General features: G+C 32.0%; 4 protein-coding genes across 6 annotated transcripts; 1 reads left to right on the forward strand and 3 right to left on the reverse strand.

Annotated features, from left to right (window-relative positions):
* The first annotated feature begins 2,720 nt into the window (after positions 1 to 2,720).
* Positions 2,721 to 5,068, forward strand: LOC108652670 (uncharacterized). Its single transcript, XM_018102899.3, has 3 exons — positions 2,721 to 3,187; positions 4,408 to 4,605; positions 4,667 to 5,068. Exons 1-3 carry the CDS (start codon positions 2,908 to 2,910, stop codon positions 5,026 to 5,028), a joined length of 840 nt encoding a protein of 279 aa, XP_017958388.1. The 5' UTR covers positions 2,721 to 2,907; the 3' UTR covers positions 5,029 to 5,068.
* Positions 5,069 to 5,591: 523 nt separating this feature from the next.
* On the reverse strand, positions 5,592 to 7,021 carry LOC108659797 (uncharacterized). The gene is made up of 5 exons (XM_030384968.2): positions 6,900 to 7,021; positions 6,660 to 6,841; positions 6,356 to 6,487; positions 6,044 to 6,204; positions 5,592 to 5,753 (listed from the first exon to the last, which is right to left on the reverse strand). Exons 1-5 carry the CDS (start codon positions 6,961 to 6,963, stop codon positions 5,663 to 5,665), a joined length of 630 nt encoding a protein of 209 aa, XP_030240828.2. The 5' UTR covers positions 6,964 to 7,021; the 3' UTR covers positions 5,592 to 5,662.
* A 515-nt stretch (positions 7,022 to 7,536) lies between these two features.
* Positions 7,537 to 8,452, reverse strand: LOC149092440 (uncharacterized). The gene is made up of 3 exons (XM_089256469.1): positions 8,146 to 8,452; positions 7,893 to 8,081; positions 7,537 to 7,757 (listed from the first exon to the last, which is right to left on the reverse strand). Exons 1-3 carry the CDS (start codon positions 8,448 to 8,450, stop codon positions 7,544 to 7,546), a joined length of 708 nt encoding a protein of 235 aa, XP_089112595.1. The 5' UTR covers positions 8,451 to 8,452; the 3' UTR covers positions 7,537 to 7,543.
* A 1,314-nt stretch (positions 8,453 to 9,766) lies between these two features.
* Positions 9,767 to 25,488, reverse strand: nAChRalpha4 (nicotinic acetylcholine receptor alpha4). 3 transcript variants are annotated; one of them, XM_030384967.2, is made up of 11 exons: positions 25,163 to 25,488; positions 24,870 to 24,914; positions 24,457 to 24,566; positions 20,094 to 20,274; positions 14,708 to 14,823; positions 14,174 to 14,342; positions 13,836 to 13,972; positions 13,632 to 13,775; positions 12,412 to 12,534; positions 11,228 to 11,474; positions 9,767 to 11,167 (listed from the first exon to the last, which is right to left on the reverse strand). In XM_030384967.2, the coding sequence occupies exons 1-11, from the start codon at positions 25,364 to 25,366 to the stop codon at positions 10,970 to 10,972; spliced, it is 1,674 nt and encodes a 557-aa protein (XP_030240827.1). In that variant the 5' UTR covers positions 25,367 to 25,488; the 3' UTR covers positions 9,767 to 10,969. The 3 variants fall into 3 exon arrangements, with proteins under 3 accessions (XP_030240827.1, XP_030240826.1, XP_089116379.1); XM_030384966.2 differs by lacking the exon at positions 20,094 to 20,274 and adding an exon at positions 22,652 to 22,832; XM_089260253.1 differs by lacking the exons at positions 20,094 to 20,274; positions 24,870 to 24,914; positions 25,163 to 25,488.

The raw sequence follows: 25,488 nt of genomic DNA on the forward strand, positions 1-25,488 counted from the left end.
CCCGGATGAGTTATCGATTTTTAGTGATAAACTCGATATGCGCGTGCTATGTACGGACATTTTTTAAAAAGTTTGAAGTCTCTAGCTCTTATATCTTCTGAAATCGATCAAGCATACGGACAGACGGACAGGGCCAAATCGACTCAGCTCGTCGCCCTGATCAAGAATATATCTACTTTCTGGGGTCTGCCACGCCTCCTTCTGTCAGTTACATACATTTTAACAAAACCATTATACCCCGATTTCCCATTTTCAAGAGCTAGAAACTACTCTGCGAAGCAAACGGTAGAAAGTTATGGCGGTAAGTGTTGATGCTCATCGAAAATACCCAGATACATTAATCATAATCTAAGCTCATACATAATACAGGAAAACTCTAATGGCTCTTGCCAAGGCTATTCAAACAAATAACAAGCGGACGAGGACGAGAGAAATTTTTAAAATTCCAATTATGCTAATTTGCTTTGGTATTTGGATTATCACAATTGGTTAGTATTGATGACCCAAAACTTCTTAGCTCCTCTTCGATAACGAGGTGCTAATTAAAGAGGAACGTTGCTGCCGAATTCAATTGACAGTTCTGCACACATTGCTCAAATTAGGGCCTTAAATTGATGGTTGATAAACATTATTTTTTTTTGAAAATTGGATGCACGTGGTCTATTGTCGACCACATCTTTAAAGAGCGGTTTGCTTCCATAACAAGTATTTAAATATAAGCAAATTGATATGTAAATGTGAAAATGGAAATGAGATAGATTTATCTACGATATTTGAAGTTCCTATAGCTTTTAATTCAGTTATGCAAAGCTAGTATACGAATTTCCCAAATATGTATTAATAATCAAAATAACGCTCTTGAAAATATATTATTCGCTAGACATATCGAATTTATAAACTCAAGTTGTACTCAATAAAATGTGAATGAATTATTGTTACACCAAGGAATACAGTCATATACGAATTATTTATAGTCATCATATATATCAAATACATCTGTTCATAGCCAAAGTTTAGAATTGAGTGTAATATATGAATGGATAGTTAATGGAAGGGAGATCTACGAGCATCCCACCCTGACGTCTTAAAAGCAATCCATAGACAATGCGTGTGAACCAACAGATGCAATTAATTTATTTTACTTACTTTCAAAAAATACATGAGTAATGAAAACATCACGCAACCCGATGTGTTGATATGGATGTATCATATACTACCTACCCTACCTAAAGAAAAAGAAAAAGGAAATAACTTTGCTGACAATAATTACAAATATGCCTGGTATTTTAATGTTTTAGATACTGTCGTTTGTTAATTCTAGTAGAATGTGCTATAGATATTATTTAATAAAGTATATATATATATATATGGTACTTATAGATAACAAATCTAAAAACTTATTAGTTATCAACCTTGTTTAGTCTCGCTCATTTAATATATTTATTCATTATTTTCATATTTTAATTTTTTTTTATATGACACAACATATAAATACACATATATATGCAGATATAAGTATGTCTGATATACACATACATAATATCGCCTTACTCATATTATTTAATGCTCGAATTTAGCCCCAATTTTCCCAATCAATCAAATCTATATATTTACAAACATACATACATATATTACTTGGTAGCTCGGAGATAAGCTGCATGATATATACTTATCCACTGGCGGGTATGCATACATATATCTACTTAATTATACATATGCAAGCACAGGTAATTCTCATTATTCAATAACACTTTAACACAAATTGAGTTGTTAAGGTCTGAGCGTACATAGGGTGCGGCTCGTTAAGCCATACAAATATTCATTTGTATAAAATATTTACATATATATATGTGTGTGTGTGAGTGTGCGTGTGTGTAGTCGAACTATATATATATGAATGTACTTGCCTAGTCCCTTTGGAAGTTAGTTTGTGCATACCCTGTATTGCTTACACTTTAAAGAATTTTTAGTTTATCTACATATATGCAAAAAATTATCATACATGTATAATACAAAAATTTTAATATATTAAATATTTTGTATATACATATTGATGAATTTCAATTTAAATACATTTTAATGATATTCAAAGCCATTTTATTCCAGCTTTCCAACGACTTAATCAGAAAATCTGTAAGGCAATAGTGTCTACCAATAAATATGTAACACAGGGTATCTAGTATCTCTGTTAATCCAGACAGCTCGTACTTGTGATATGTATATTAGTGTATTTTCACACCTAATTGCCAAATCCTACAAAAAAGAACGCATGAAATTGGGAGACCGTCATGCCAACAGTCAAGTGTAGCCAGTGTGTGTGTGTATGCATGTATGTGTATGGTAGGTTGGTGTGATTTCCTCAGATACTCTGGTTTCTCACACTCTCGCACTTACATAAATGAAGTGGCACGTCCAAATTGTTTGTCAAAGAGTAGTAAATCGTTAACACATCTTTAATTTAAAAAGCAATAAAAAGCAGTCGAAATGCTAACGATATCATTTGTGGCCGAGAATGATCTGTGGACACAGCTAGGTACATACACATATACGCGTGTACGTAGGTGTGTATATACCCCATTGCCATTCAGACACGCACACATATCATGCATCTCGTCAATGGGGTCTACATAATATATGTATGTGCGCCTGACCAAGCCCAATCCAGGAAGATGAATGAAAACGCTTTGCCTTATGATTGGTCGAGTTTGGCTGCAGCTGCGGATGCTCGTTCTCAGCTGAGCTAGGCGTGAGCCGTTGGCCAATGTGCTAATGCCTGGGCGGAGTCAGAAAAGTTCGTGATGATGAGCAAATCACAACAGCGCCTAAGTTCCGTGATGCAAAGAAAAATAATAATAAATATTACGGCTTTAGTTATGCGCGAATCATGTAAGGCTAAAATCGTCGAAAATGAATCGGCAGCAATTGCACTCCAAATCGCCAGAAAATACTAAATGTGATTTCGAACCAAATGACACGTTGTGCAAAATACAAAATTTGACTGTTGACTCGGTCACTAGTTCCAAAGAAATAACCAACAATCGCGATTCGGGTCGATCCCTCTCGTTCAGTATTGATAACATCTTGTGCAGCAACAATGATTCCCATCCATGTTTCATAAAACAAAATAGTGCACTTCTAAAAAATATGACTCCATCTGTAAACAACTCAAATACCTCTTCAACTAAATGTAAGTATACGAAGCAAACATACATATACCTAAGCTATTTCTATTTATTTTTTTTATTACCAAAATTTCCCTTTTTGTTACTTTTGTCTGATCATCATTATGATTGTATTTTCTCTTATGGACTTTTTAGTCCAATCACGCCCTCTTCAATTCTGTTAAAATTCATTTGCTCAAACCCAAAATTCAGTTGCTTAAAACTCTATATTTATATGCATAAATGTAAAGAGCATTATTTACCTATCGAATTTCTGTATCGAAGCAGAAAGGAAATTCATATGAGTGATATGGGAATTTAGAAAACTAATTCGTTGAACTGCTTGATATATGAGCTCTCTGTTCATTTGTCTAAAAAATGTTCAGGCTGTTCAGTTACATTAATATCATCAAATTTTAGTCATATCAATTAAATTAATTAAAAATAAAATTGTAGAATATATTTATATAAATTTATGTTTATACCGACTACTTCTAATACTTTAAATTATAAAATGTTATTTCGTACTACCGTTTTTCTATACACCGGAATCTTTCAGTGCCTAATATTGTATGTATTCATCCCATTCAAAAGTATTGTATAACTATCAATCAAAGTAGAAAAGGGCTTGAAATCAATATTTAGTAATGTTATTATTAATTTTAATATTACTGTTCCGTTCCTGATATCTCTATCATTTCTTTTCAAATTTGTTAACGAATTGAAATAGATAATATTCATACTCCAAGCACACCACAATGATAAATGACTTTCCCTTATATATACATACATACATATACCTATACAAACTAGAGACCTGAAATTGGAAAAGTACACCATACAAGCTTGAATGCCGCCGAGTTGTTTTGTATGATTAATACAGCGTAGACTGATAATATCAGCTCTTCGTTGGGTTCAGAGTTTATCCCATACCTGGTGAAAATATTCATACTTGTTAGACCAAATAAATAATTCACATAAGACCCTTGGGAGCGTTTCAGCGTGGAGAAGATTAGCATAGGCTCTAGACATTTTGAGTTGGAAGTCCACTGTTAAGCATTCTTGAACTCCCTTTTCAGTTTACGAAAACTTCAATCGCCGGCGCTCGTCAACAAGATGCTAAATATTTTTTGTTCAATATTAAATAAGTTATTTACAATTGTATTTAAGTAAATCACAGTATAAGACACGTTACGTTTTGAGTAGAAATTGATAAATATAAATTATTGCTTTTTTATTATTGCAGTTGAAAAGGGGGAACATTGGAGTGATTCGCACAGTGCCCTCACCAGGTCATTTCCGGCATTACAAGCAATGGATATAATAGGAAAAGATAATTTGCTCAGTCCATTTAGAACCTCGTTTCAAATATCCCAATCAAATTTGCAATACCCCTTGAAGCTGTCAATACCTCCATATTTGCATCACTTTATAAGTGTTCAAGGTACCTTGATTACTAAATTAACAATAAGCAATTAGTTAATCCTAAAATCATTTTATTGAAGGAAAACGATTGAGAAAACAAGGGATTGATCGAAAGCCGCGGCAGGCTTACAGCGCAAAGCAGTTGGATCGATTAGAAAGCGAGTTCAAGGCGGACAAATACCTTAGCGTGACAAAACGAATGGAGCTCTCGAAATCATTGGGGCTCACTGAGGTTCAAATTAAAACCTGGTTCCAGAACCGCAGAACTAAATGGAAGAAGCAACTGACATCCCGTCTTAAAATAGCCCAAAGGCACGGCTTATACAAGTGCGACATGTATTTCTCAGCGATATCAACTCCAGCAGTCAATTCACCAGCCTGTCCAAGCTTTCATCCGGCGTTTTATGCCGACCCCCAACTATGCTTTCTTAAACCATTTTAATTTAAATAAAATTTAAATGAAGCTTTAGTATTATGTAAAAATCATATGCACAGCGACTCTTGATTAACATACATCTCTAGAGACTTATGGTATGGTACAACAAATGGCTTGATTAAAGAATGACTTAGGAGGAACAATATTGAGAATCAAATTGAAATGTATCTTCTTACGATTGTAGAATTTCAGCATGGAAACAGGAAATCTTATCTCAGAAGAGCCCATGTCTGGGCTCCTTTCCATTAGTAGCCCAAATTTGGGAGCAGATATGAAATTGCGCCTGCCCGTGGCTATTGAGAGAATGAATTGAGAACGTATTCCGATATTCTCAGAACTGATTTTAAGGAGATTTTTCAAATTCTAAGTTCCGAACTGTTAACTCAAAAACTATAGATATTTCTGTAAAATAGTAAGTATATTTATATATATAAAAATTAAATGTGGATTGTTACATCATGCAGAAATACTTAATTTGTATTTGATTACAAAAACGTATTAATATATTTAAAACACATTTTCAATACAATATTCGCAGCGAGTGAATTTTATTTTGTATACTAAAAATAAATGTATCACACAATAAGAAACGCAATGAATTAACTTCAAATTATTATTCTTCGTCCTCTTGCGGCTTTAGCTAGGTGCAGACCTCAAACACCTGACTGACTCGTTTGATTATTGAATAATAGTCATCGGATGCACGAGCCGCCAACCAACTGGTTCCTAAGCTGTGTTGGTTAAATAAAAATGTTGATCAGATTAGAAAGTTGGTATTTCATAGACTTTTAAGTAATATACACCATTTATCTATGTAAAATTATTTATAATATATTGTATGTATAGGTATATTACAGGGTAACTACGTAATCTTTTATAAGCCTTAATAAAATGTTGAGGGTAGACAGCAAGGCTTTTATATAATACGGGAGACTGCGACACATTCATCTGACCGTAAAGTGTTCCAGTGCTCTTTATTTTTTTTATAATATTTGTATACAATATAAAAAAGTCAACGGACCTGTAAAGTATTGTCCATATTTTTTGTATTCTTCTCAATTTCGTGTTGTTAGCACCATATCCGCATAAAAGTTGAAAGTAATGTTTCATGTTTACATTTTTGTTTTCACTTAGGTATATATGGTCGATTGTGGTCAATAAAGTTTGAGTCAGTTGATTTGCCTGTAAATACAATATGCAAATGTATTATAATACTTACAGTAAACTTAATGATTGTCATAATATCGTCATGAAAAGCCAAAAAGGATAACTGAAGTCAATTAATTTGTTTAGTGACTATAACTAAATGTAATGTTCTTATAATAATAAATACCCCCACTAATATTGGCAAACTTTCTGGAACAGATCGTTTCCTCCGTCGTATCTCTTCCGTCCCATCACTTGGTTCAACTGATTCCGTTGCCTCCATAGGTAGCATCATTAAATTACTCGTATCCTCTTTATTCTAAAATTAAAATACATCGAATATGCAGAACGTTAACCAAGTTGTTAGGCAATGTAATATAATTAAGAGACATTTTAGATGTTTTGTTAGTAAAATGTATGCTAAAGCCATTACTGTCTCAAATTTAAATTGATGACTTAAACTTTGAGTCAGAATCAAAGATTGCACTTACCATAGTTATGCACATAAGAACCTGTAGTATGAACATCCCAAAAGATAGAAATGCGAGGGTCGTTAGAGCGATGTCCGTGATATCTTTTAGGCTGATTTCCTTAATTTGTTTCGCAGGCTGTGACATAGCTGATTCGGGTGGAGCGTGATGTACTCCATAGTCCTCAAAGCCTGAGTCATATCCTAAAAGTATTTTACCATGTCTTTTAATTTGAGGAAATATATGCTTTGAGAGTCTTACCACTTTTGTTAATTTGCTTAATTGAAGCACCAGTCTTTGGAGCTTTTATTAATAATCGTGGCATCTGTGATACTTTAAACAGATTAGGCTACAGAAAGAAAAGAAAATTACCTCAATCAAAGCATCAAATATGAATACATCAATTAAATACGAATGCTATTATGGCTTATAAGTTTAAAAATTATTACTAATAGTAATAAAAATATTACAAAGGATGGAATATTTGTCTTATAATAAATGAATTAAAAATATGAAAATATTTCATCTTTTCCAATGAGAAGAAACGCAATGTCGATCATTGTTGACACGCATATAACTAATGCCAATTAGCAGTTCTACTTGAAAAGGAAATGCAACAGAACGCAGCCCAAATGTTTGTGTTAGTTTTTTTAATTCAGACGTTTGAGACCCTTGAAAATTCTTCTAGGCATGAACTGCCATAAGAAATGAACCATATTCTAATATGTCTAAAAATTTTATAGCAACGCTCTACATATGTATATGAAGCAAAATTTTGCTAACAGCTCTATTGTTTCTGTGAAGTTGCACTCTGACATAAATTAAAGCATTTCAGAAACTCATGGGAATAACTTAATTTATCAAGATTATATAACTCTAATGGGTAATTCGAAAAAGAAGTAAGCTTAACTTGCATTGAAATAGTTGCTGTCATTATAAGAACTGTCATATGCGTAGCCAGTAATGTCGCCAGAATCGCTATCTTCGTCTGCCTCATAGACCCCCAAAGTAGATTTTCCAGCTGGATCCAACATTTGTCTTCGAACTGAACTTTCAGGGTTTTTTAAATTATTTGCAGCATGATTTAACTGATGTTGAATATCGTCCAGTGTTGTTGTTCTATAAGGAAAATTTTACACAATTATAAGTAATTAGGCAAAATGACTGATTGGACCTATACTATAGGAAATCACAAAGAACGAAGAGTCATAAGGTAGAGCATTCGCCAAATCAGCCTCGAATAATTTGTCCTACCTTAACCAAGCATTATATCTGGTAGAACCATCGTCGAAAAGTAACGAATGATTATCTTCATTGAATAAATTGGATTTATTATGAAATTCGCCCACTCGTCTGTTTATCTTTTGTTTGTATCGATCTGCATTCAAGTGCAATATCTGCTTAGTTAGGTAGTCAGAAGCCATGAATTGTTGCATCATTTTTCTATAATAAAAATAATCATTTTGATGTTCAATTATTGAATTTATGGGATCATGGATCTTTTTACCTGTGATAGTTCATCGTAGCTAAAGCAGGCGTAAAGTCAGTTGAGTAGTTTGTTTTCCTTGTTGGAGTGAACTCGTAAACAAATATTTGGAAAGGCATCATTTGAGTGTTCATAATATCATTTACACTAAAGTCAATCCCGTCAGAAGCATTCGCCCAAGAGAGGTGTATTACAGCAATATGTAACAAACAAATTTTCATTGTGTCTGCACGTGGAACACTTTTCCTGAAAGTCATTTTCAGACTGGCAGAAACTTTTAGAAATTCAGCGACGTACTGGCAGCAAGAAGCGTTAAGCGCAATCATAATTTCTATTTTATTGTTGTTTACACCCTGGAATTACGTGCATGTGGAAAGCGGGTATAACTGTTTTAAGAATACTTTTGAAATGCAAAAACGAAAACCGAGCTAATTCAGTGGCCAAATCTCACCCTCCTTTCTCGAAGTCCTGACAACATTATTCATATTTATTCAAAACATTAAAACACATCATTTATTTGGTGCAATATCACGCAAAACAACTAACGAAATTTCATGGTCGAAATGCCAGTGTTTCTTCAATAGTATGACCTCGAATTTATAAATCATCTAAACTAATTAAAACAGGTACTAAAGTAAGAAATTATGTTTATTCAAGAAGAGAAACTGGCTTTTCTAAAACTTAAGGAGTATTTTTATCGACTAAAGGAATCAGCCAAAGTAAATTTCCATTCATTCATTGTCTGTCAAGCTAGAAGCTGGGTATTCGCTTAGTCGGTCACTCTTAAAGAGAGCACTGTCAACTCTTTTCTGTTGTCGTTGATCAGTGAATTACATTTTCTGCTCTATATAAATTGCACTTGAGATGTGCTTATTTATATGTGTGCAGATGTCTATATTCATAGTAAGAAGTATGCACAAATATATTCAATTTATATAAAATCAAATATTATTTATTATGTTGTTTGCTACAAATTTAATTACACGCATCCTATTACTCAGATTAAGTTAAATCTGATTGAAAGCGATGTCGAACTATATGTATTCATTTTGTATTTTTTAATAGTAATAAAATATTGTCAATATAGCAGAATCGAAAAACATTTATTTATTCCTTATAAACTGGCTAACCATTTAGAATTTAACGAAATTCTTGAAACTGTTCCAAATGTATTAATTTATTTTTATAAATGAACATGCAGATCATATGCGCAGGCACTTTAAATGTAAATATTTGTATTATAATAATAAAATTAAATTTGAATGTTGGGCCTTTGGCATCTAGTTAGCAAACATATATGAATATTAAAAGAGTAAATGATTTTTTGAAGAACTGGTCGAAAAGTGTTCGTTGTGTAAATATTGTTTACTCCGAGTGTAGATATGCAAATGTACATTAATATTAGCATAAATGAATAATATTGGAATAAATATATATAAACAGCCGTTCCGATTATAAAATATTCGGTAATGGTCTCTCTCTTTTATGTTATGCTACAGGTCAGATTGCAGTTACGAGGCCATTGATTTTAACCTTTCGCCATTCTTATTACGGCTATGATGAAAAACCCCTATCATCAAGGAAGAAAGCACATTGGCCGTCTTGAACCTGAAGATATTAAATAAAATGAATTCACAATGTGTTAATAATTTTAAATTTCAACTTTATTAAGTAACAAATACTTTAAACTAACGTTATGTCTTATTAATTGTAATGTTAACTTTCTATTTCACATTTTGTATGCTAACGTAAAGTATACAACACGCTTGAATTCTTCACAAAATGAAATGCAGTGTAGTTTAAATGACGCCCTGGCTACAGTTGGCTGTGAAGTATAAACAGAATCAATTAAGAATCGTCATATCATTATACTATAGAAATCAATTTGGCTTATATCATGTTGGGAATATGTAGGTGCACATGCATATGCATACAGTAAATACATATGCATATGTATTCTAAGTTTAAAAAATAATTTTGTGCCTACGGGGTTAATAAACACGTTTTAAGTGCTTGCAAGAACTCGTGAATGATATATGTATGTAATATATGTGTATATGTACATACACATTTATAGCTTTAAGTAAATCATAAGTAACATAATTTATCAATTGACCTGTATGTCGTCTAATTGCTAATTGGCATTTTTTATATGATACGAAAGTGCATGAGCTGGCATATCGTGACCCCTTGGGGACATCAAATAATATTAAATAAATATTTTTGATAAATTGGTTGCATGGGCTTACAGCAAACGATATTTAATCATAGCAGACAAGAATAGAACCAATAATATGTGGGCTCAATCCTCCATGTTTAATGCAAAGGAATACTAAAGACATCTGTTGCTCAATCAAACATATTCTTATTTCCTCAATGATCGATCTTTTCATAGTTCGCTCGAATCTCACAAATCGATTATTTTAAAGCAGATATGCCTCCCTCTGCATTTGCTGAGACCCAGAATGGGTTCGAGCAAATAAACTAAAAAATGACTGAGTATAAATCAATAATAGTAGAAACAAGTGTGCATTCTAGACTTTTTTATAATTTGTAATACGTTTTGAGTATTGAATAGCTTGAATAGTACCGTTTTTCTACTAGTATAGCCGTGCTAAATTTTCCTTATGTTTCAGACTAATATTTTCGATCAGAACTTAAAAATATTGTTAACGTTGTTTTTCGTTGATAAAGCGATACATACATAACAGATTTAAGTTTATAGCGATGAATTTAGTTAAGTTTTTGATTCAGGTTTAGAGAAACGGGAACACAGAAAACACATCGAAAATAAATACATTTAAAATGGTCTGCTAGGGTTTTAGACAGTATTGGCATAAAATCGCTATTGCGCAGGTCTACAGCGTCCGGCTGAAGTGCCGGAAAACTCTAGGTCCTTTTGCTCGATTATGGGAATCCGGTCATCGTATAAGGTTGGCGCTTGCAATATTATGCCCGCTGTGCCCGCCAAGACAGCCAGTGTGAATATCCAAAGAAAGAGCCTATCCAATACCATTGCGACATACTTCCAGTCTTCTTTAACCTTCGAATCGCATATAAATGAATTAGTATTAGTATATTATATATTTATTTGACAACTTACTTTTGTGGAGTCCTCTTGCATTTTAGTATGCTCTGCTATGAAACGCACACAGAAACAACTGCGATGTACTCGAGGTGGGCATTTTGAGTGAGAAAAGGCTGGATTGTTCAATATTGGACTTTTAATTCCAGAGTTTCCAGTATCTAAGTCAGGGACGGCAGTTAAATCATCTGAGCTCGAGTGTGTTAGTTGAGGCAATGGTCCATGGACTTGGCAACTTCCTCCAAAAGGTCCAGTGCTGGTTAAACTAGAAATTTTCATTTGAAATTTATACAAAATTAATAGGTAATTAATTACTTTAAGCATTTGCTCTAAGTATTTGCTTTAAGTATTTCCTCAATTCATTTCCTCTAAGTCTTTCTTTTATGTATTTTCCCGTTAGGATTTTTCTAAATATCTCTTATAATTTCCCCAAAGTATTTTTCTCTACGTATTTATTCCAAGTCTTTAATGCTTAGCTGAACGATAGCAGACTTCACTTCAGTCTTCCACACGACTGACGCCCTCCAGACCTAGGCGACTCCTGAATACTGCAGCTGCCGCCCTTTATATAGGAGTACTTTCAAGTGTTGAGCCTGGCGACAGAGAGATTCATGGCAATTGAGTAACCAATTGAATACTGCGGCATACATGAAGACAACTTAAGCCACAACACACTTTGCGGTCGGGCGTTACCAACTGCAGAATAATTATTCACATCTTATCAGCAATTTTTTTAGCCAAGTTCAGCTATAGTACTGTACAAAATGCAGTTTTCCATATTTGCCAACCTGGTGGGCAGTTCTTATAACGAGCTGAACGTAACATAACTGATAAATTTGGATGCTTACGCAGCCGGCTAAGACACATAACTTTTATTCACTTCACTTCACGAGCAAAATTTCAGCGCTCTAGCTTTAAAACTCTAGCTGTAAAACTGTATCTACCGAATTGACAGACAGTAGATATATCCACCATAGCTTTTGAACTTGGGTATTCTACGCGGAACTACATTCCAAATTTTAGCTTATCAACTAACATGATTTGTGGTATATGGGAAAATTCATTTTCCGATTTGCCACACCCCTAGTAGGTGGAAAAACGGACCGATAAGACGGACATGCACAAAACCAATAAACTCATTTCAATTTCGTGAATGAGTATAATAAGCCAATACATTTTGAGCCATAAAGACTTTAAATTACCTCTGCGTTGTTAATTCTTCCTTGGAGGCTGTGTGGCTATAACCCGAATTTACAAGGCGATCAATATTAGTTGAAGAGTAATACGGATAAAAGCATGCGTGAGCGTCCTTCAAAAGCAATTTGCTGCAATTTTTAACCAAATATTATTTTGCATGAAATTTTGATGCTTAAGTTGATATGTTGATATTTTTAAAGCTTATTTAAAATAAAACAAGTAAGAAGACTCTAGTCGAGACTGCTCGACTAGGAGATACCCTGAACCCTCCAAGCAGATATTCTTATCATTCTTCACTTCTTTTATGCACGCACACATACATACACATGCATCCACCCTCACGCGCCCGCGCTCTGCTAACTGCGCAGTAAGCAGCGACTGCGCTTGGGCTGCGCTGCAGTGTGGGAGATAGTATGAGAATTTACTTGGTGAATAACTTCTCTTGTAAACATACGATCTTAATGAAATTTTCAGGGCGTAGTTATATGCAAGTCTCTAGTACTTGAAATACGTTTTTTGCAAATTGGGGGCGAAGGGGCCGTGGTATCCAAAATCTGTTGATTACAAAATGTTTGTATTCATCCTATATATATACACAGTAAATCTGAAGTCTCCACGTCTAATAGTACTCCGATGAGGCTCAAAAAACAAAATCAATTTTTCGATTATTCTCTATAAAAAAGTTATCGGATGAGTTATCGAAAAAATAAAGCAAACTCGTACTGCGTATGGTATACACGAGTATATCAGCTCTCTAGCTCTTAAACCTTCTGAGATCTCGGCGTTCATACGGACAGACAGACGGACGGACGGACGGACGGACGGACGGATGGACGGACGGACGGACAGACGGACAGTGCTATATCGACTCAGCTCGTCGTGCTGATCAAGAATATATATACTTTATGGGGTCTGCGATGATTCCTTCTGCCTGTTACATACTTTTACACAAAAACATTATACCCTGATTTCCCATTTTCAATGGGTTCAGGGTATAAAAAGGGTTCATTAAAAAAATCTTTGGGTAATTAAATGCATTTATGATTCAATAAAAAATTAAAGGTATTAATTGATTAATAAGTAAGTAAGTAACGATATAAATTAATATAAAGTATTCCATACGTGACTAGAATAAAGAACTTCTCTTTTTGGGCCGTGAGCGAATATTATGCACTTAGATTTGCGGAATTGCATAATAAAGTAACAGTGCTAAATTAATACTTACCTTGTTTCAAAGTTATATGTTGGTCTCTTTATGAAGAGAAATTTGGGTAAAAAGTTAATGAACAGACGTTTGACCCACGGTGCCATCCTGTGGGTTTGCGGAGACCGAAAATGAACGTTCAGCACGACAACTGTCACACAAATACTATAGAAAATATACAAACATTAGTATTATACACCATCTATTATGAACTTAACCTTTTACCTTATAGAAACCAATATCATGGCAAATATCAGATATTTGCCCAACAAAGGTACAACCAACGATGTTGGCGGAATGATTTCCACGACCAGAAGAAAGAACACGTGGAGACTAATGAGAATCGAGATGGACAGAGTAACCTGAAATTTTATTTAAATACATAACATTAAAACTATGTAATAATGCTGGTCCTTATGTTATAATAGTGTTCATGTTAATAATTAAAAAATATATTATTAATATTTTTGTATCATCAATATATACAAATAAATCATTTAATATAAATAAATAATTTTTTAGTAAAAGTTTTTGAGAGTAGTGAGCAAATGGTCGCTATATACCTTTTCTCCACTATCAGAAGGTAAGTAGAAAGTCAGTACCGTTAGAAAAGAAATACCCATGCATGGTATTATAATATTAACCGTGTAAAAAAGAGTCTTTCTTCGCATGGTAATGTTAAACGTTATATCCAAATACGGCTCATCGCAACATGTATAAAACTTTTCATTCCTAATAAGAATAGAAACATAATATATATATTGGAATGTGTTAAATTTATACTGTATTAAAATTGTTTGTCGATTAATTTCATGAATTATATTTGAAAATGCATATTAATACATATATTATTTTTCTAAATAATTTAATTTTATAATATTTGTTAACAGATAAGAAGCAGATATAGCTTCACATTCGACACCATTTATCATCATATAAGTACGATGAGAAGTGTGTTTGAGGAATATGCAAAACAAGAGAAATTAAAATTCAGATGTCAGTCATCATCATGATTCTCAGAATTCTTGAATAATGCAAATACAGTAATACATTAAGACAACGTCTGGTATTTCATAAGGGTGCATATGAAAACTTACCGAACTGCCGGAACTTCTAAAATGTCCCATTCGACAGACATGTAAAACTCCGATAGATCTACGCCCACGTCAACAATGTTGCTGCCCTGCTGCTCGTCCATGTGTCTCAGGTCCACCTAGAGAACAAAGTGAAATAGTTGTTTTAATGGCCGCATACGAAAGTGTAAAACAGATATACAGTTATATGTGACATATTTGAAATGCAAAGTAGCGGTGCACAGCCCATCGATAGCGAATAGCACCCACGGAATTAGAATTGTGTTAGTTGTACACACATATAAGTATAATATGAACAATTTTTAGTAGATTTCAACAATATCGAGGACTTGTGTACCACTCTTTTTGGATGTATAAATGTATGTATATGAGTTATAGGGATATTGAACAGAAACTGACGACCAATAAGGAATATTCTTGTATTAAATTCGACTATAATTCAAATTAGCTACTAAACGAATATCATGCGATTCATTTTAACTAAAATGACTAAATCAAACTTAACGGCTTTACTTAACAGAAAACTCTTCAGTATCCTTCTAATTCAGTAAGACGAACACAAGGAAGTCGGGGATGCAACTTGAATCAATATTACACATCTCAATATACACACACATGCACTTTGTTATTCCTATTTATGTTATTTATTTTACACTGTATAAATGATAAATATTTTTCTGATTAGGACTTACAAAACTCTCATGAATCGTATATTCGTTATATCTGTCACACGTAAGATTTTTTACAAATGATTCGAAAAACTCAAAAAATGGAAACAGTCTCAGCATGCGATTTTGAAGGGCATGCATTCATATGATATATATTCATATGATATGGTATAAGATTTTAAAGTCCTGCAATGTGTAGTTCCGCTCTTTTCAACATTTTTTATTTTTCATGTTTACATCTTTGAATAATCTTAAAATTTCTAGGTATATCTTAATTTTAAATATTTTTTGCTGTTTAACAAATTAAATTATTGACTTAAATAAGTACTAGTTTTACTTAAAAAGATTCTTCAGACATATCACAGACATTTCAATGTCTGCAATGCATGGAAACTCATCGCAAATCCTAAGTGCACCTGAAAAAAATATTATTTAAATGTTAAAGCGGCAATTCCACCTCCTCTAAAATCGGCTTAAGATGTGAAAATCCGTAAGAAATCGGTGACAATAATAAAGTCGGATGCAACCGACCAAATAATACCCAGTTCACAGTCAGCAATAGATTTCATCATAAATATATTGTTTTTTATTTTCATTGTTTGCTTCAAGACCGGATTAAATGTATGATTTACATGAAGTGAACAGAGTAAAATTATTGTAAAAAGTACAAGTATAATAGATTACCTGGAGTCTATGTCTAGTAATTCGCTCATGAGGTAAGCGCGATCGAAGTTTTCGAAACATGAGCTTGCACAGCAAGGCTTAAACATCTGTGTCCGCATGGAGCACTTATATTAGAGCAAAGTATGTATTTCTTAAAGAAATTACACGTAATTTTAAAATAAAGGTGATACATAGTCATTGAAAATAAATAGACAGAAAGCAATGGCTAGAAATTATGTTGTATATTAAAAAAGTGATTTAAATAAATATGAATAATCAATCCACGCAATAAACTTGCAATCAACTATCTTGTATTTGAGAGAATTGTAAGCAAAACATAATTATATCTTCCTTACTGTAAAAATGGGGTTTCCGCGAATATTAAGGAAATTCGGTTCTAATCAGTTCGACAAAGATTTTATTACTTTTGTTCAGTTAAACAAGATTAGAGACAATACAATTAGGTCGAATTGACTCAAGATTCAAAATAATGTTCATTAGGAATATTTTATCCAATCAGTTCAGAATATCTTTCTAAAAAGAAAAATATTATTTGCCCATAAGAAATATTTCCAAAAGAAATATTTCAAGATGAAGAGCAGAGCTCATCTATGCTCCAAATGCAAGATCCCTAACTAAATATTATGATTTATCGAAGCAAAAATATTTTCAAGAAATAAAGATTTTTATATTTCTCTCTAATCCTCTGTTTATTACTTCCATATTTTCTGTTCTTGATGATACAAGTCTCGTCAGATGTCCATTTTCCATACACATTATCTGATTTAGGTACAAGAATTTTCGCCAATTGAAAAGATTTCAAACATTTTCCATATGATGGCAGCCTCATCAACTTGAGATCTCAAAAGTACCAATTTCAATCTCAACAATTAAAAAAAAAAAAAAAAAATAATAATAATAATAATAATAATTAAAATAAAATGAATTGTTCATTACATTAAATACAATAATAAATGGAAAGTAAAAATACATTTAAGTGTATTTGCCGCACACCTTATCAGTTCTATTTTCATTTAACACTTAATATTATAAATTATAAAATAACACTTGCAAAATTATTCCATCAGTAATTTTATCAAACAAAGAAACTAAAAAGAAAACAATTTAAAGCAAATGGAACAAACCATAATATTGTTGACTAAGACTTTTCTGTAGCCATCATAATATTTTAGATTTCTTCAATAACTTGACTATCAGTTATTATTATTATTATTACAATGAAGTTATTATTATTATTATTTTTATTTTTTGGAATGAAATAAAAAGATTACTTTTATAGACAAATACTTATAGCATTTCACAAAAGTAATCTTAATGAGACGGTAGCCAGGGGTAGCTGCAATGAGTGAAGCGAACTAATGAAATTAAGCATACGGATGAAGAGATTAAGAAATCGATAACAACAGCTGAGCTGAGTGAACTGCACTGGAAGAGATCAAGACACCGATAACTAAATCTGAGCTGCGACTATGCAATGGCACTTAAAGCTAAATGTAGAACTCCTCAGATATAAAACAAGAAATGGGGTTGAAAAATTTGAATTTTTTTCATTTGATAGATGTTTAGATAATTCCAAAAGTGACCGAAACATGTCTAAAATTTAACAGTGAATTGAAATCACCATATATTATTGGGTGACAAATATGTATAAATAAAGAGATATTTTCTAAGCTTTATTGTTGCGTTTTGACATTGAGCGACTATCATTCGAATCTCAGCGCTTGGAACCGATTTGAATGGACGAAAAAATGCCTGAATATTAACGTTATTTACGATCTCCAATAAAAATCAGTTTTTGCAAAAATTAGACATTTTCGATAATTGCAAATAGTTGTACGAATATGAAGAAACCTTTAGAGTTTTGGCTAATGTTAGAAATTGTTTGTTCTTATCGATTTTCTTTTATTATTGTAATATTTATAAATGGGTTCATCTAACAATTAGATTCTAAAGTTTTTATTCAACCTAAATCAAACTTTTCAAAAATGTTATATCAAAACATTGTAGTCGAGAAACCAAAAGACTTTAATTTTCTGATGAGAAAGAATAAAAATAAATAATAAATAAAGCATTACGGCATTTGCTTGAATACTCAATGATTCTCTTGAATATTCAATGAAATATTATTATTTAAAGAGATGTAATGCAAACAATTTGGTGCAGCAACGTAAATCAAATTAAAATAATCGGAGACTTATTTAAATGCAATTCATTCAAGTCACAAGCGTTTCAGCATGGCACATAAAAAGTAGTTACTCCTTGTAATGTTGCACGTATTTTTAGCATCACTTAAGATACAATTAACAATTCCTTATGTTCATTTGACACGTTAAATTATAAACTCATCGCATTTAGCTATGTATATAGTAAATGATTGTTTCTATTAATACATTCCATTTAACGATATTACATTCATATATTTATTAGTCTACACATATCAGCAAGCACATTCGATATCTATTGTATTCTCATTAAACTGAGTAATTTATAAATTACCCAAAATAATAAAGAACTTAAAATTTAATATGTCAGGCAAGAACTAATTCATACCGTCAATATCAGTCCCAGCATGCACAGGCTCAAGCAAACGAATTATATTTCAAATAACATTAACTATATGGTATTTCTCGCATACATATTCTATATTATTTCACGTTTTCTTCAAATAAAGATAAAAAAAATCCACCCCCGAAACTATCAACTAACAATGTCATTTGACAATATAATTAACTATCAGTCAAACAGTTTTGAATGTTTCTAAATTAATTTTCCAAATACAAATGTAACGAGTAATAGCGATGAGGAAACCTTTTTTACATATTGCCATTGGAATAATCTAATCACTCATTAAAAAGCTAGAGCTGAGAGACATTACAAATTAATAGCTTTTTGTTCATGGTGAATATTGCTAATTGAAGACCTATAAATGTCTTAGTCACAGCGACTTTTATCCGCTATCCAAGTCTCCACTACAATAGATATTAATTAATAGGATAGACCCTATTAAGTAGCAAGTTTGTGAGATGGTATAGTTTATTATTCAGAGAAATAGTTCAGTCCGCCTTCTAGTGGGATAGATAAATATGCAAATTACAAAAATAAATATTGTATATAAAACACGTAAAAGTATAAGCAAAGCTTTCATTAAGCGAGAACAACATGCCTTTGCAAGCACAACGATATGGAAGTTTCTTAGTTCATTAAGAATAACAAGCATAATTACAGTTTGGTATTTACAATTACTTATTTTACAATATCATGCAGAATAAAATTTGTTTATGAACAGGCAATTCCAAAATGAGCTCCCAATCGCATGCCTTACATACATATATCATTCAGGTAATCAAGGTTCATAACGATTACGGAATCATACCCTGAAAAACTTAATATCAGCAGACAGCCAGATTTTTTAATTTTTAAGGGAATCCAACTCTTATTTTCAATTGAAGAGAAAGTTAAACAAAACAAAGAACCAAACAACTAGGATGGGTAGTTAGGATTCAGTCAACAAGTCTCCGAGAACAGAAAAAAACTGATTGTTTTCAAATTTCGTATAAATAGATTATTACTATAGCAGTACAGTAGACATTTCTCAATACACTTAGGCTTTACAAGCACATGCTTCAGCAAATAGAGTTATGTATATTTGTATATATATATATATAGGCAAGTTTACTAGAACACACAGAGCATGCTCAATATCATTGAATATTCAATTTTAACTAGTTATTAAAATACTTTCCGCACAATCATTAATTGATGCTTACTTTTGGCGCATATACTAAAACATCAATTTGCTACGTCCGAAATGTAAAACTTCAAAGTTATATGCGTTTGATTTTTGAAATGCATTGTCCAATTTATATAAGAACGGAAAACCATACGTACTTTACTTTCATTCCAATTCAATAACTATTACATATTTAAGTATATGCCTTTAAGCTTAGTTGTGATTACATATTGACGTACAATATAAGTGATGTAACATAACAGAAAATGTATCAAATGATTCTGATTTAATAAGATTTGATTAGCACCTTAAAACCATCATAGGTCCAACTTCCTAATTTTAAGATGCACGTCTGCACGTCATATGGAAAATATTCAACATCGATTGAACAAGACGATTTATAGACGGCAGGTGGTTGCCAAATCACCAATCCATTACTATAGACTATTGCTTTTGTCATAAGTGTCACTTCATAATGACCATCAGCACTGAAAGATATATATTTTTAACACAGCTCCTGTTACCAATGAATCGTTTTGCAAGTTAGACTGGCTGTTAATAGGGGGGTAGATAGTATGTCTGTACGATTTTTTGTGTAATTAGAGTACATATAGCACATACATATAATAGTATACTTAGCAGGTAACCACGAGACAGTCGGATACCGACTGTGCAATACTCTGTTCACAGAGCAAATACACAATGCCATCGATGATTGATAAAATAGACTAGCACTACACAGGCCAACTAAATTTGAAGCTGACAAATGATTGATTGTAATGATATATGTAATATCTGAAACTACAATGAGTAAGGGTTAGTGTTATATAGTATTTAAAACCCCAATAGAGATTCGAATAAAATCTATTAAAGTACAGATTGCTAAAGATCTCTTGAATTGTAGTCTGATTCTAGCTTACTATATGCTATTGACCTGTGCTTTTATCTTTGGTATAGTCAACTTGTAGTTTACATCTTATAGGAAAGTTAAACGGAAACTTTAGGGGAAAGAGAGTCAACTTGTACTCATTGTGCCCGAAAAAAGAATCCTATTGTCACAGAAATGACCACCTATAAAAAATCGAAATATAAGTATATACTCAAATGCAGTAAGCTATAAAACTTGTGAACAAAGTATTTATTACATATTGCTGTACATCACACACATTCAGTTTTCTTTACGAGTCCAATTCAAGATTAGATAAGTTTACTTGGACAGTGTGAATTATTTTTTTTAAATACTATTACTAATTAAACAGCTTCATTTAGATCAATAAATCCAATCTTCAATACATATATAACTAAAAAATTTTAGTATAAGCACTATTTGTTCCCCTCAAATTCAGTTGAATTAGACTATGTACAAATATTGCTCAGGTAAGTACTTATATTTAGATTAACATACATATATTCGGAAGGGCTAGATCATTCAGAACAGTGGGATGTAAGAGATTTTCAATAAATACTTATTTACATAAATAACAATTTTCATATATCAGTCTTAGACAATAACAATCTCAATATGAGCTTTCCCGGATCTGTAAATGATTGCAGAAATCCAAAAAAGAGTGTAATACAAATCAAGGACAAATAATGTAAGTGTTGCACTTATTTGCACCTTAGAAGAACGTAATGTTTAGAGAGTTAGAGAGTTAGGGTTTGTTCATTTATTTATGGTTTTTATATTATTGAAACGTAACAGAACTGATACAAACTTCAAATATGCATAAAAATGAAAAATATATCAAGTCTACGGTAAAAAATTACAAATTTAATTATATGAGCATAAATGCGTAATAAAATACAGACGTTAAAATTATATACAAAATTATGCATTGCAACTATAAAATATATTTGTTAAATAACCAAATGATCGATGTGAATGTGGCTTTACTCTTGCAGTAAATTTTATGCTAAGCTACAATGTGATTAATATGGGATATATTTAAGTAGTTACTAAAATGAGCAAAACTGATTTGATTCTCCTCTTTTTGCCTTATGAATTTATTATCTGATTCCTATCTTCTTTCTCTAGCCTACAAGTCATCGATAGTGATGAGATTAAAAGCAAGGTAAACTAAACATAAATGAGAGGGGTCGCGTTCACAGACAGACAATAAATATTACAGTCTGGTAGCTGAAGGACTCTGAGTCAGATCGTTCATTAAGAATACATCAATAAAAATGCTGCAAGAGTATCCGATCTTCAGCGGCCTGAAGACTGCTACACTGATTTCATACATTTAATTAAAAAAGCAGCAATTAAAAGAGAATTCTTTGGACACAAAATGAGAAAATTGAAATTAAAAATACAGTCTTAACATTTAGTATTAAAAATTTGTACAATACTGAGTTTTGTACGCACAAAATATGATTATTTATGTTTAGTTGCTAATCAGTTTAGGTATTGTATATAAGTGTAGATGTTAATTAGTATACACCCTTGAATAACACAGCTAATTGATCTTGAGAAGTAAAACAAATGAAAAAACATGAATTAAACAAATTCAGTTTGTCTATAATCCAAGTTTTAAGTTACTATTGAGGTTACAATAATATAAATATGATTATATCTAAAAATAAGAACTCATATACCATAAAAATCGGAAATGGCTTTATTCAATCACTGCCAAAGAATTTTTACGTAATCGGAAAACAGATCAAATCAAAACAGAGAAAGGTATACCGTGTTATTTAAGGGTTTCTTGTGCTTATTTATTCAGATGCGATAAATGCTAATTTGGTTGGCAACGACTTATATGTGAAACTCAAATCATAATTATTTGGTAAACGTGAATTTTCGTGATTGGAAAATTAAAAGGAAGAGCTGTTTTATGGATCGTGCGTGCGTTTAGACAAACCTACCTTGAACCCATCATAAGTCCAACTGCCAAACTTTAGAACACAAGTCTGTTCATCGAATGGGAAATACTCTACGTCTATCTCACAGGATGACTTGTATATTGCTGGTGGTTTCCATTCAACTAATCCTTCAGAGTAAATTGTAGCTTTTGTTGCAAGAGTCACTTCGAAGTTACCATCGGCACTACACAATATCATTATTTGTTTTGTTTGTTCAATATTCATTCGTAAATAATAATAAAATACAGTTTTTTAAATATTTATTCATATGAAATTGTTTCATAATTGAGCTGGGCGATCAACTTTAATATTCACGAGTGCGTTTCAATTTTAGTGTGATTGTTAGTCTGTATTCCATATTATACTTAATTATTAGTCATTTGATTTGGTATTTGATATGCTTAAAAAGTGTAAAGTATTGTTATATATTATGTCTTAGATTACTCTATAGTTTCCCTTGGTAAACTAAATTGTATTTCCACTTGAAATTGTCTGATAAGATACTTTGATCAGTATATGCAGTTCCATTAAGGTTTGTACATGAATTTATAATCAGCGTTAAAAACCAAATCGACAAAACACTACCTGAATGGGTATTGTTGTCTTCCTTAATAAACAAGTGACAATTCATATACTGAAACTAAAGGAGCTCGAGGTTTTTTTACAAGCTGCCAAGTAATTTTTTACAAATTCTCTTCAGACTTATATATGTATATTTGAGTTTCTTTCATAAACCAAAACCACCATATCATAGCTCATTGTTCAAAATCTCTCCTACCTATCTTGCGCCAGTAAGCAACATTTTCCACCTTTGGGCAGTTGAAGAATTAGTAAAAGCTGTAGAATTAAATAATACTTCCTCCAATCGATTACGCTCAAAACAATAGATAGTTTAAGTACTAGGCAAGAGCTTTATTGAGTTCATATTTTACAGAACATAGGCTGTATAAAAAGAGCAAAAACTATTATTGACAAAGATCTAGCTAACATTGACTTCCTTTTTTAATAAAAATGCTAACAGAATTATCACCCTGATCAATAGCCTAACAATCTATAGATTAAGGAATATAATACCGTCTATATTATAAAAGCATATAACAGATGACTTAGGAAAAAATTGTATAAATTCATAATATGTGTGAAGATTATTTCTGTTCATGAAATCTCTATCTGAAAATGTAGGAGACTCAGGGTATAAAACTAATCTCGGTATTCGTACAATGAAATATATTTTAATTAAAACTTATTATTAATAAATAACTATACTTAGCACCTAAAGTGTAAAACTAAGCCAAAGTATCTGTTCTTCTCTTAACACAAGTTGCTCAAATAATTGAAGGATTGTAACATCTATTAATTGATCATTTTTTTCCTATTATATTTATGAATGATTTGCAATTTAATAAATGTAAGGCACACAAAAGTTCTGTTACGATGAGACGCAGTGCAGTTTGCTATTTTCAATATCTAACAGCATCGTCAATGCTGAGATAAAACTTCGAATGACTATCATAATAAGTTTATCTTACGTCTGTAAGAGTATTTGAGCATCTATACACGAAAGAATTATTGACTTATGTCTCTTTTAACACATTAAATTAAATAGTAGTGCGTGATGCTGCGACTTATGTCGATAGTAATTGAAACTTTTTTACAGCGTATGGACATACTAAAGCTAATATATGTGTTCTTTTACTATCCCTAGACATAAAAATATATATATTATTTATATTCAATGAATATATATATATATAAATAACAGCCACTGAATTATTAAGCCGTTTTCAGGTTGCTATCTTGTTACTTACTTATTATAAAGTACAATGTCTGGTCTCCAAATGTGATCGGATGGAACGTGTAGCATATGCACTCCCCCATATTCTTTGGGCTCCCACCTTAATTTGTAGTCGTACCATGACTGAAATAAATATAATATATGTTTAGCTATATGTAAGAAAAACACGCATTGTATATAAATACGATATGAATATACTTTATACACATAATGAATATTTTACTTTCACTGGAGAGCCCCTTACACCTCATTTAAGTCCTACATTCTATTGTACTCTAAGCGATCTAAGCGACATGACTATCATAAGACGAATGAAATGAAACGATATCAGCGGTCACTTTTATAAAATCTCTCAACTAAGCTCACATTCAATTACGCTCCCAAATATACATATATTCCTGCATAACCATAGTTTTATATTCTTACCTGTTCCACCCAAAGATTCGTAGTCATGATCTGATTTTTAAGATTCTAAAAAAGGAGAAAATTTGTTTAATAAAGAAATTAATGAATGAATATTGTAGCACACAGATAATATAAAATAATAATAATAATAATAGGTCCATCGAATAATTATTATTAGTAATTTCGCATAAACACGATCGAATTCTCGTGGGGTACGATACTATGATGGGATCAGCTTATTACCGATCTACTTCTCTTGCAAAATTCAAAAATTCATATTGATAAAGTGTGGGATGTATAAATACAATACTTACAACATCTATCAGCTGCGAAAGCTTAAGTTTTATACAAACTTTGAGGACATCTGTAGTATTAACAACTGGGCGTACCAGTTTGTTGTAGTTACTCAAGAGATCATCGTAAAGGCGCTTAGCATCCGGGTTGCCTGCAACAGCGCCGTGTACCATCAAAGCTGATAGTATCCAAGCCTTGATGCTTTCTTGAGATGTTAACTTCATTGCTATTATTTCGATTCGCCACAATGTATACTTCAAATTTATATTTTTAATATTTATAATTACATTTAATTAAATATAATATTTGCTATTGCTTTATTTGGTAACATTTTTATTTATTTTTA

Source organism: Drosophila navojoa, chromosome 2 (assembly GCF_054131105.1).
Source record: "Drosophila navojoa isolate 15081-1374.11 chromosome 2, UAZ_NAV_1.0, whole genome shotgun sequence".
Lineage (NCBI taxonomy): Eukaryota > Metazoa > Arthropoda > Insecta > Diptera > Drosophilidae > Drosophila > Drosophila navojoa.

What these genes read in the sequence shown, in the direction of transcription:
- LOC108652670 (XM_018102899.3), top strand. Translation starts at nt 2,908, where the DNA reads ATGAATCGGCAGCAATTGCACTCCAAATCGCCAGAAAATACTAAATGT. An exon ending in AAATACCTCTTCAACTAAAT is followed by an intron (nt 3,188 to 4,407) that starts GTAAGTATACGA and finishes TTATTATTGCAG; the next exon opens with TTGAAAAGGGGGAACATTGG. An exon ending in TCACTTTATAAGTGTTCAAG is followed by an intron (nt 4,606 to 4,666) that starts GTACCTTGATTA and finishes ATTTTATTGAAG; the next exon opens with GAAAACGATTGAGAAAACAA.
- LOC108659797 (XM_030384968.2), bottom strand. Translation starts at nt 6,963, where the DNA reads ATGCCACGATTATTAATAAAAGCTCCAAAGACTGGTGCTTCAATTAAG. An exon ending in TTCTTATGTGCATAACTATG is followed by an intron (nt 6,488 to 6,659) that starts GTAAGTGCAATC and finishes TTTTAATTTTAG; the next exon opens with AATAAAGAGGATACGAGTAA. An exon ending in ATATGGACAATACTTTACAG is followed by an intron (nt 5,754 to 6,043) that starts GTCCGTTGACTT and finishes TAACCAACACAG; the next exon opens with CTTAGGAACCAGTTGGTTGG.
- LOC149092440 (XM_089256469.1), bottom strand. Translation starts at nt 8,450, where the DNA reads ATGATTGCGCTTAACGCTTCTTGCTGCCAGTACGTCGCTGAATTTCTA. An exon ending in GCTACGATGAACTATCACAG is followed by an intron (nt 8,082 to 8,145) that starts GTAAAAAGATCC and finishes TTTTTATTATAG; the next exon opens with AAAAATGATGCAACAATTCA. An exon ending in AGATATAATGCTTGGTTAAG is followed by an intron (nt 7,758 to 7,892) that starts GTAGGACAAATT and finishes TTTTCCTTATAG; the next exon opens with AACAACAACACTGGACGATA.
- nAChRalpha4 (XM_030384967.2), bottom strand. Translation starts at nt 25,366, where the DNA reads ATGAAGTTAACATCTCAAGAAAGCATCAAGGCTTGGATACTATCAGCT. An exon ending in TTTCGCAGCTGATAGATGTT is followed by an intron (nt 24,915 to 25,162) that starts GTAAGTATTGTA and finishes CTCCTTTTTTAG; the next exon opens with AATCTTAAAAATCAGATCAT. An exon ending in ATGATATTGGTTTCTATAAG is followed by an intron (nt 13,776 to 13,835) that starts GTAAAAGGTTAA and finishes TATTTTCTATAG; the next exon opens with TATTTGTGTGACAGTTGTCG.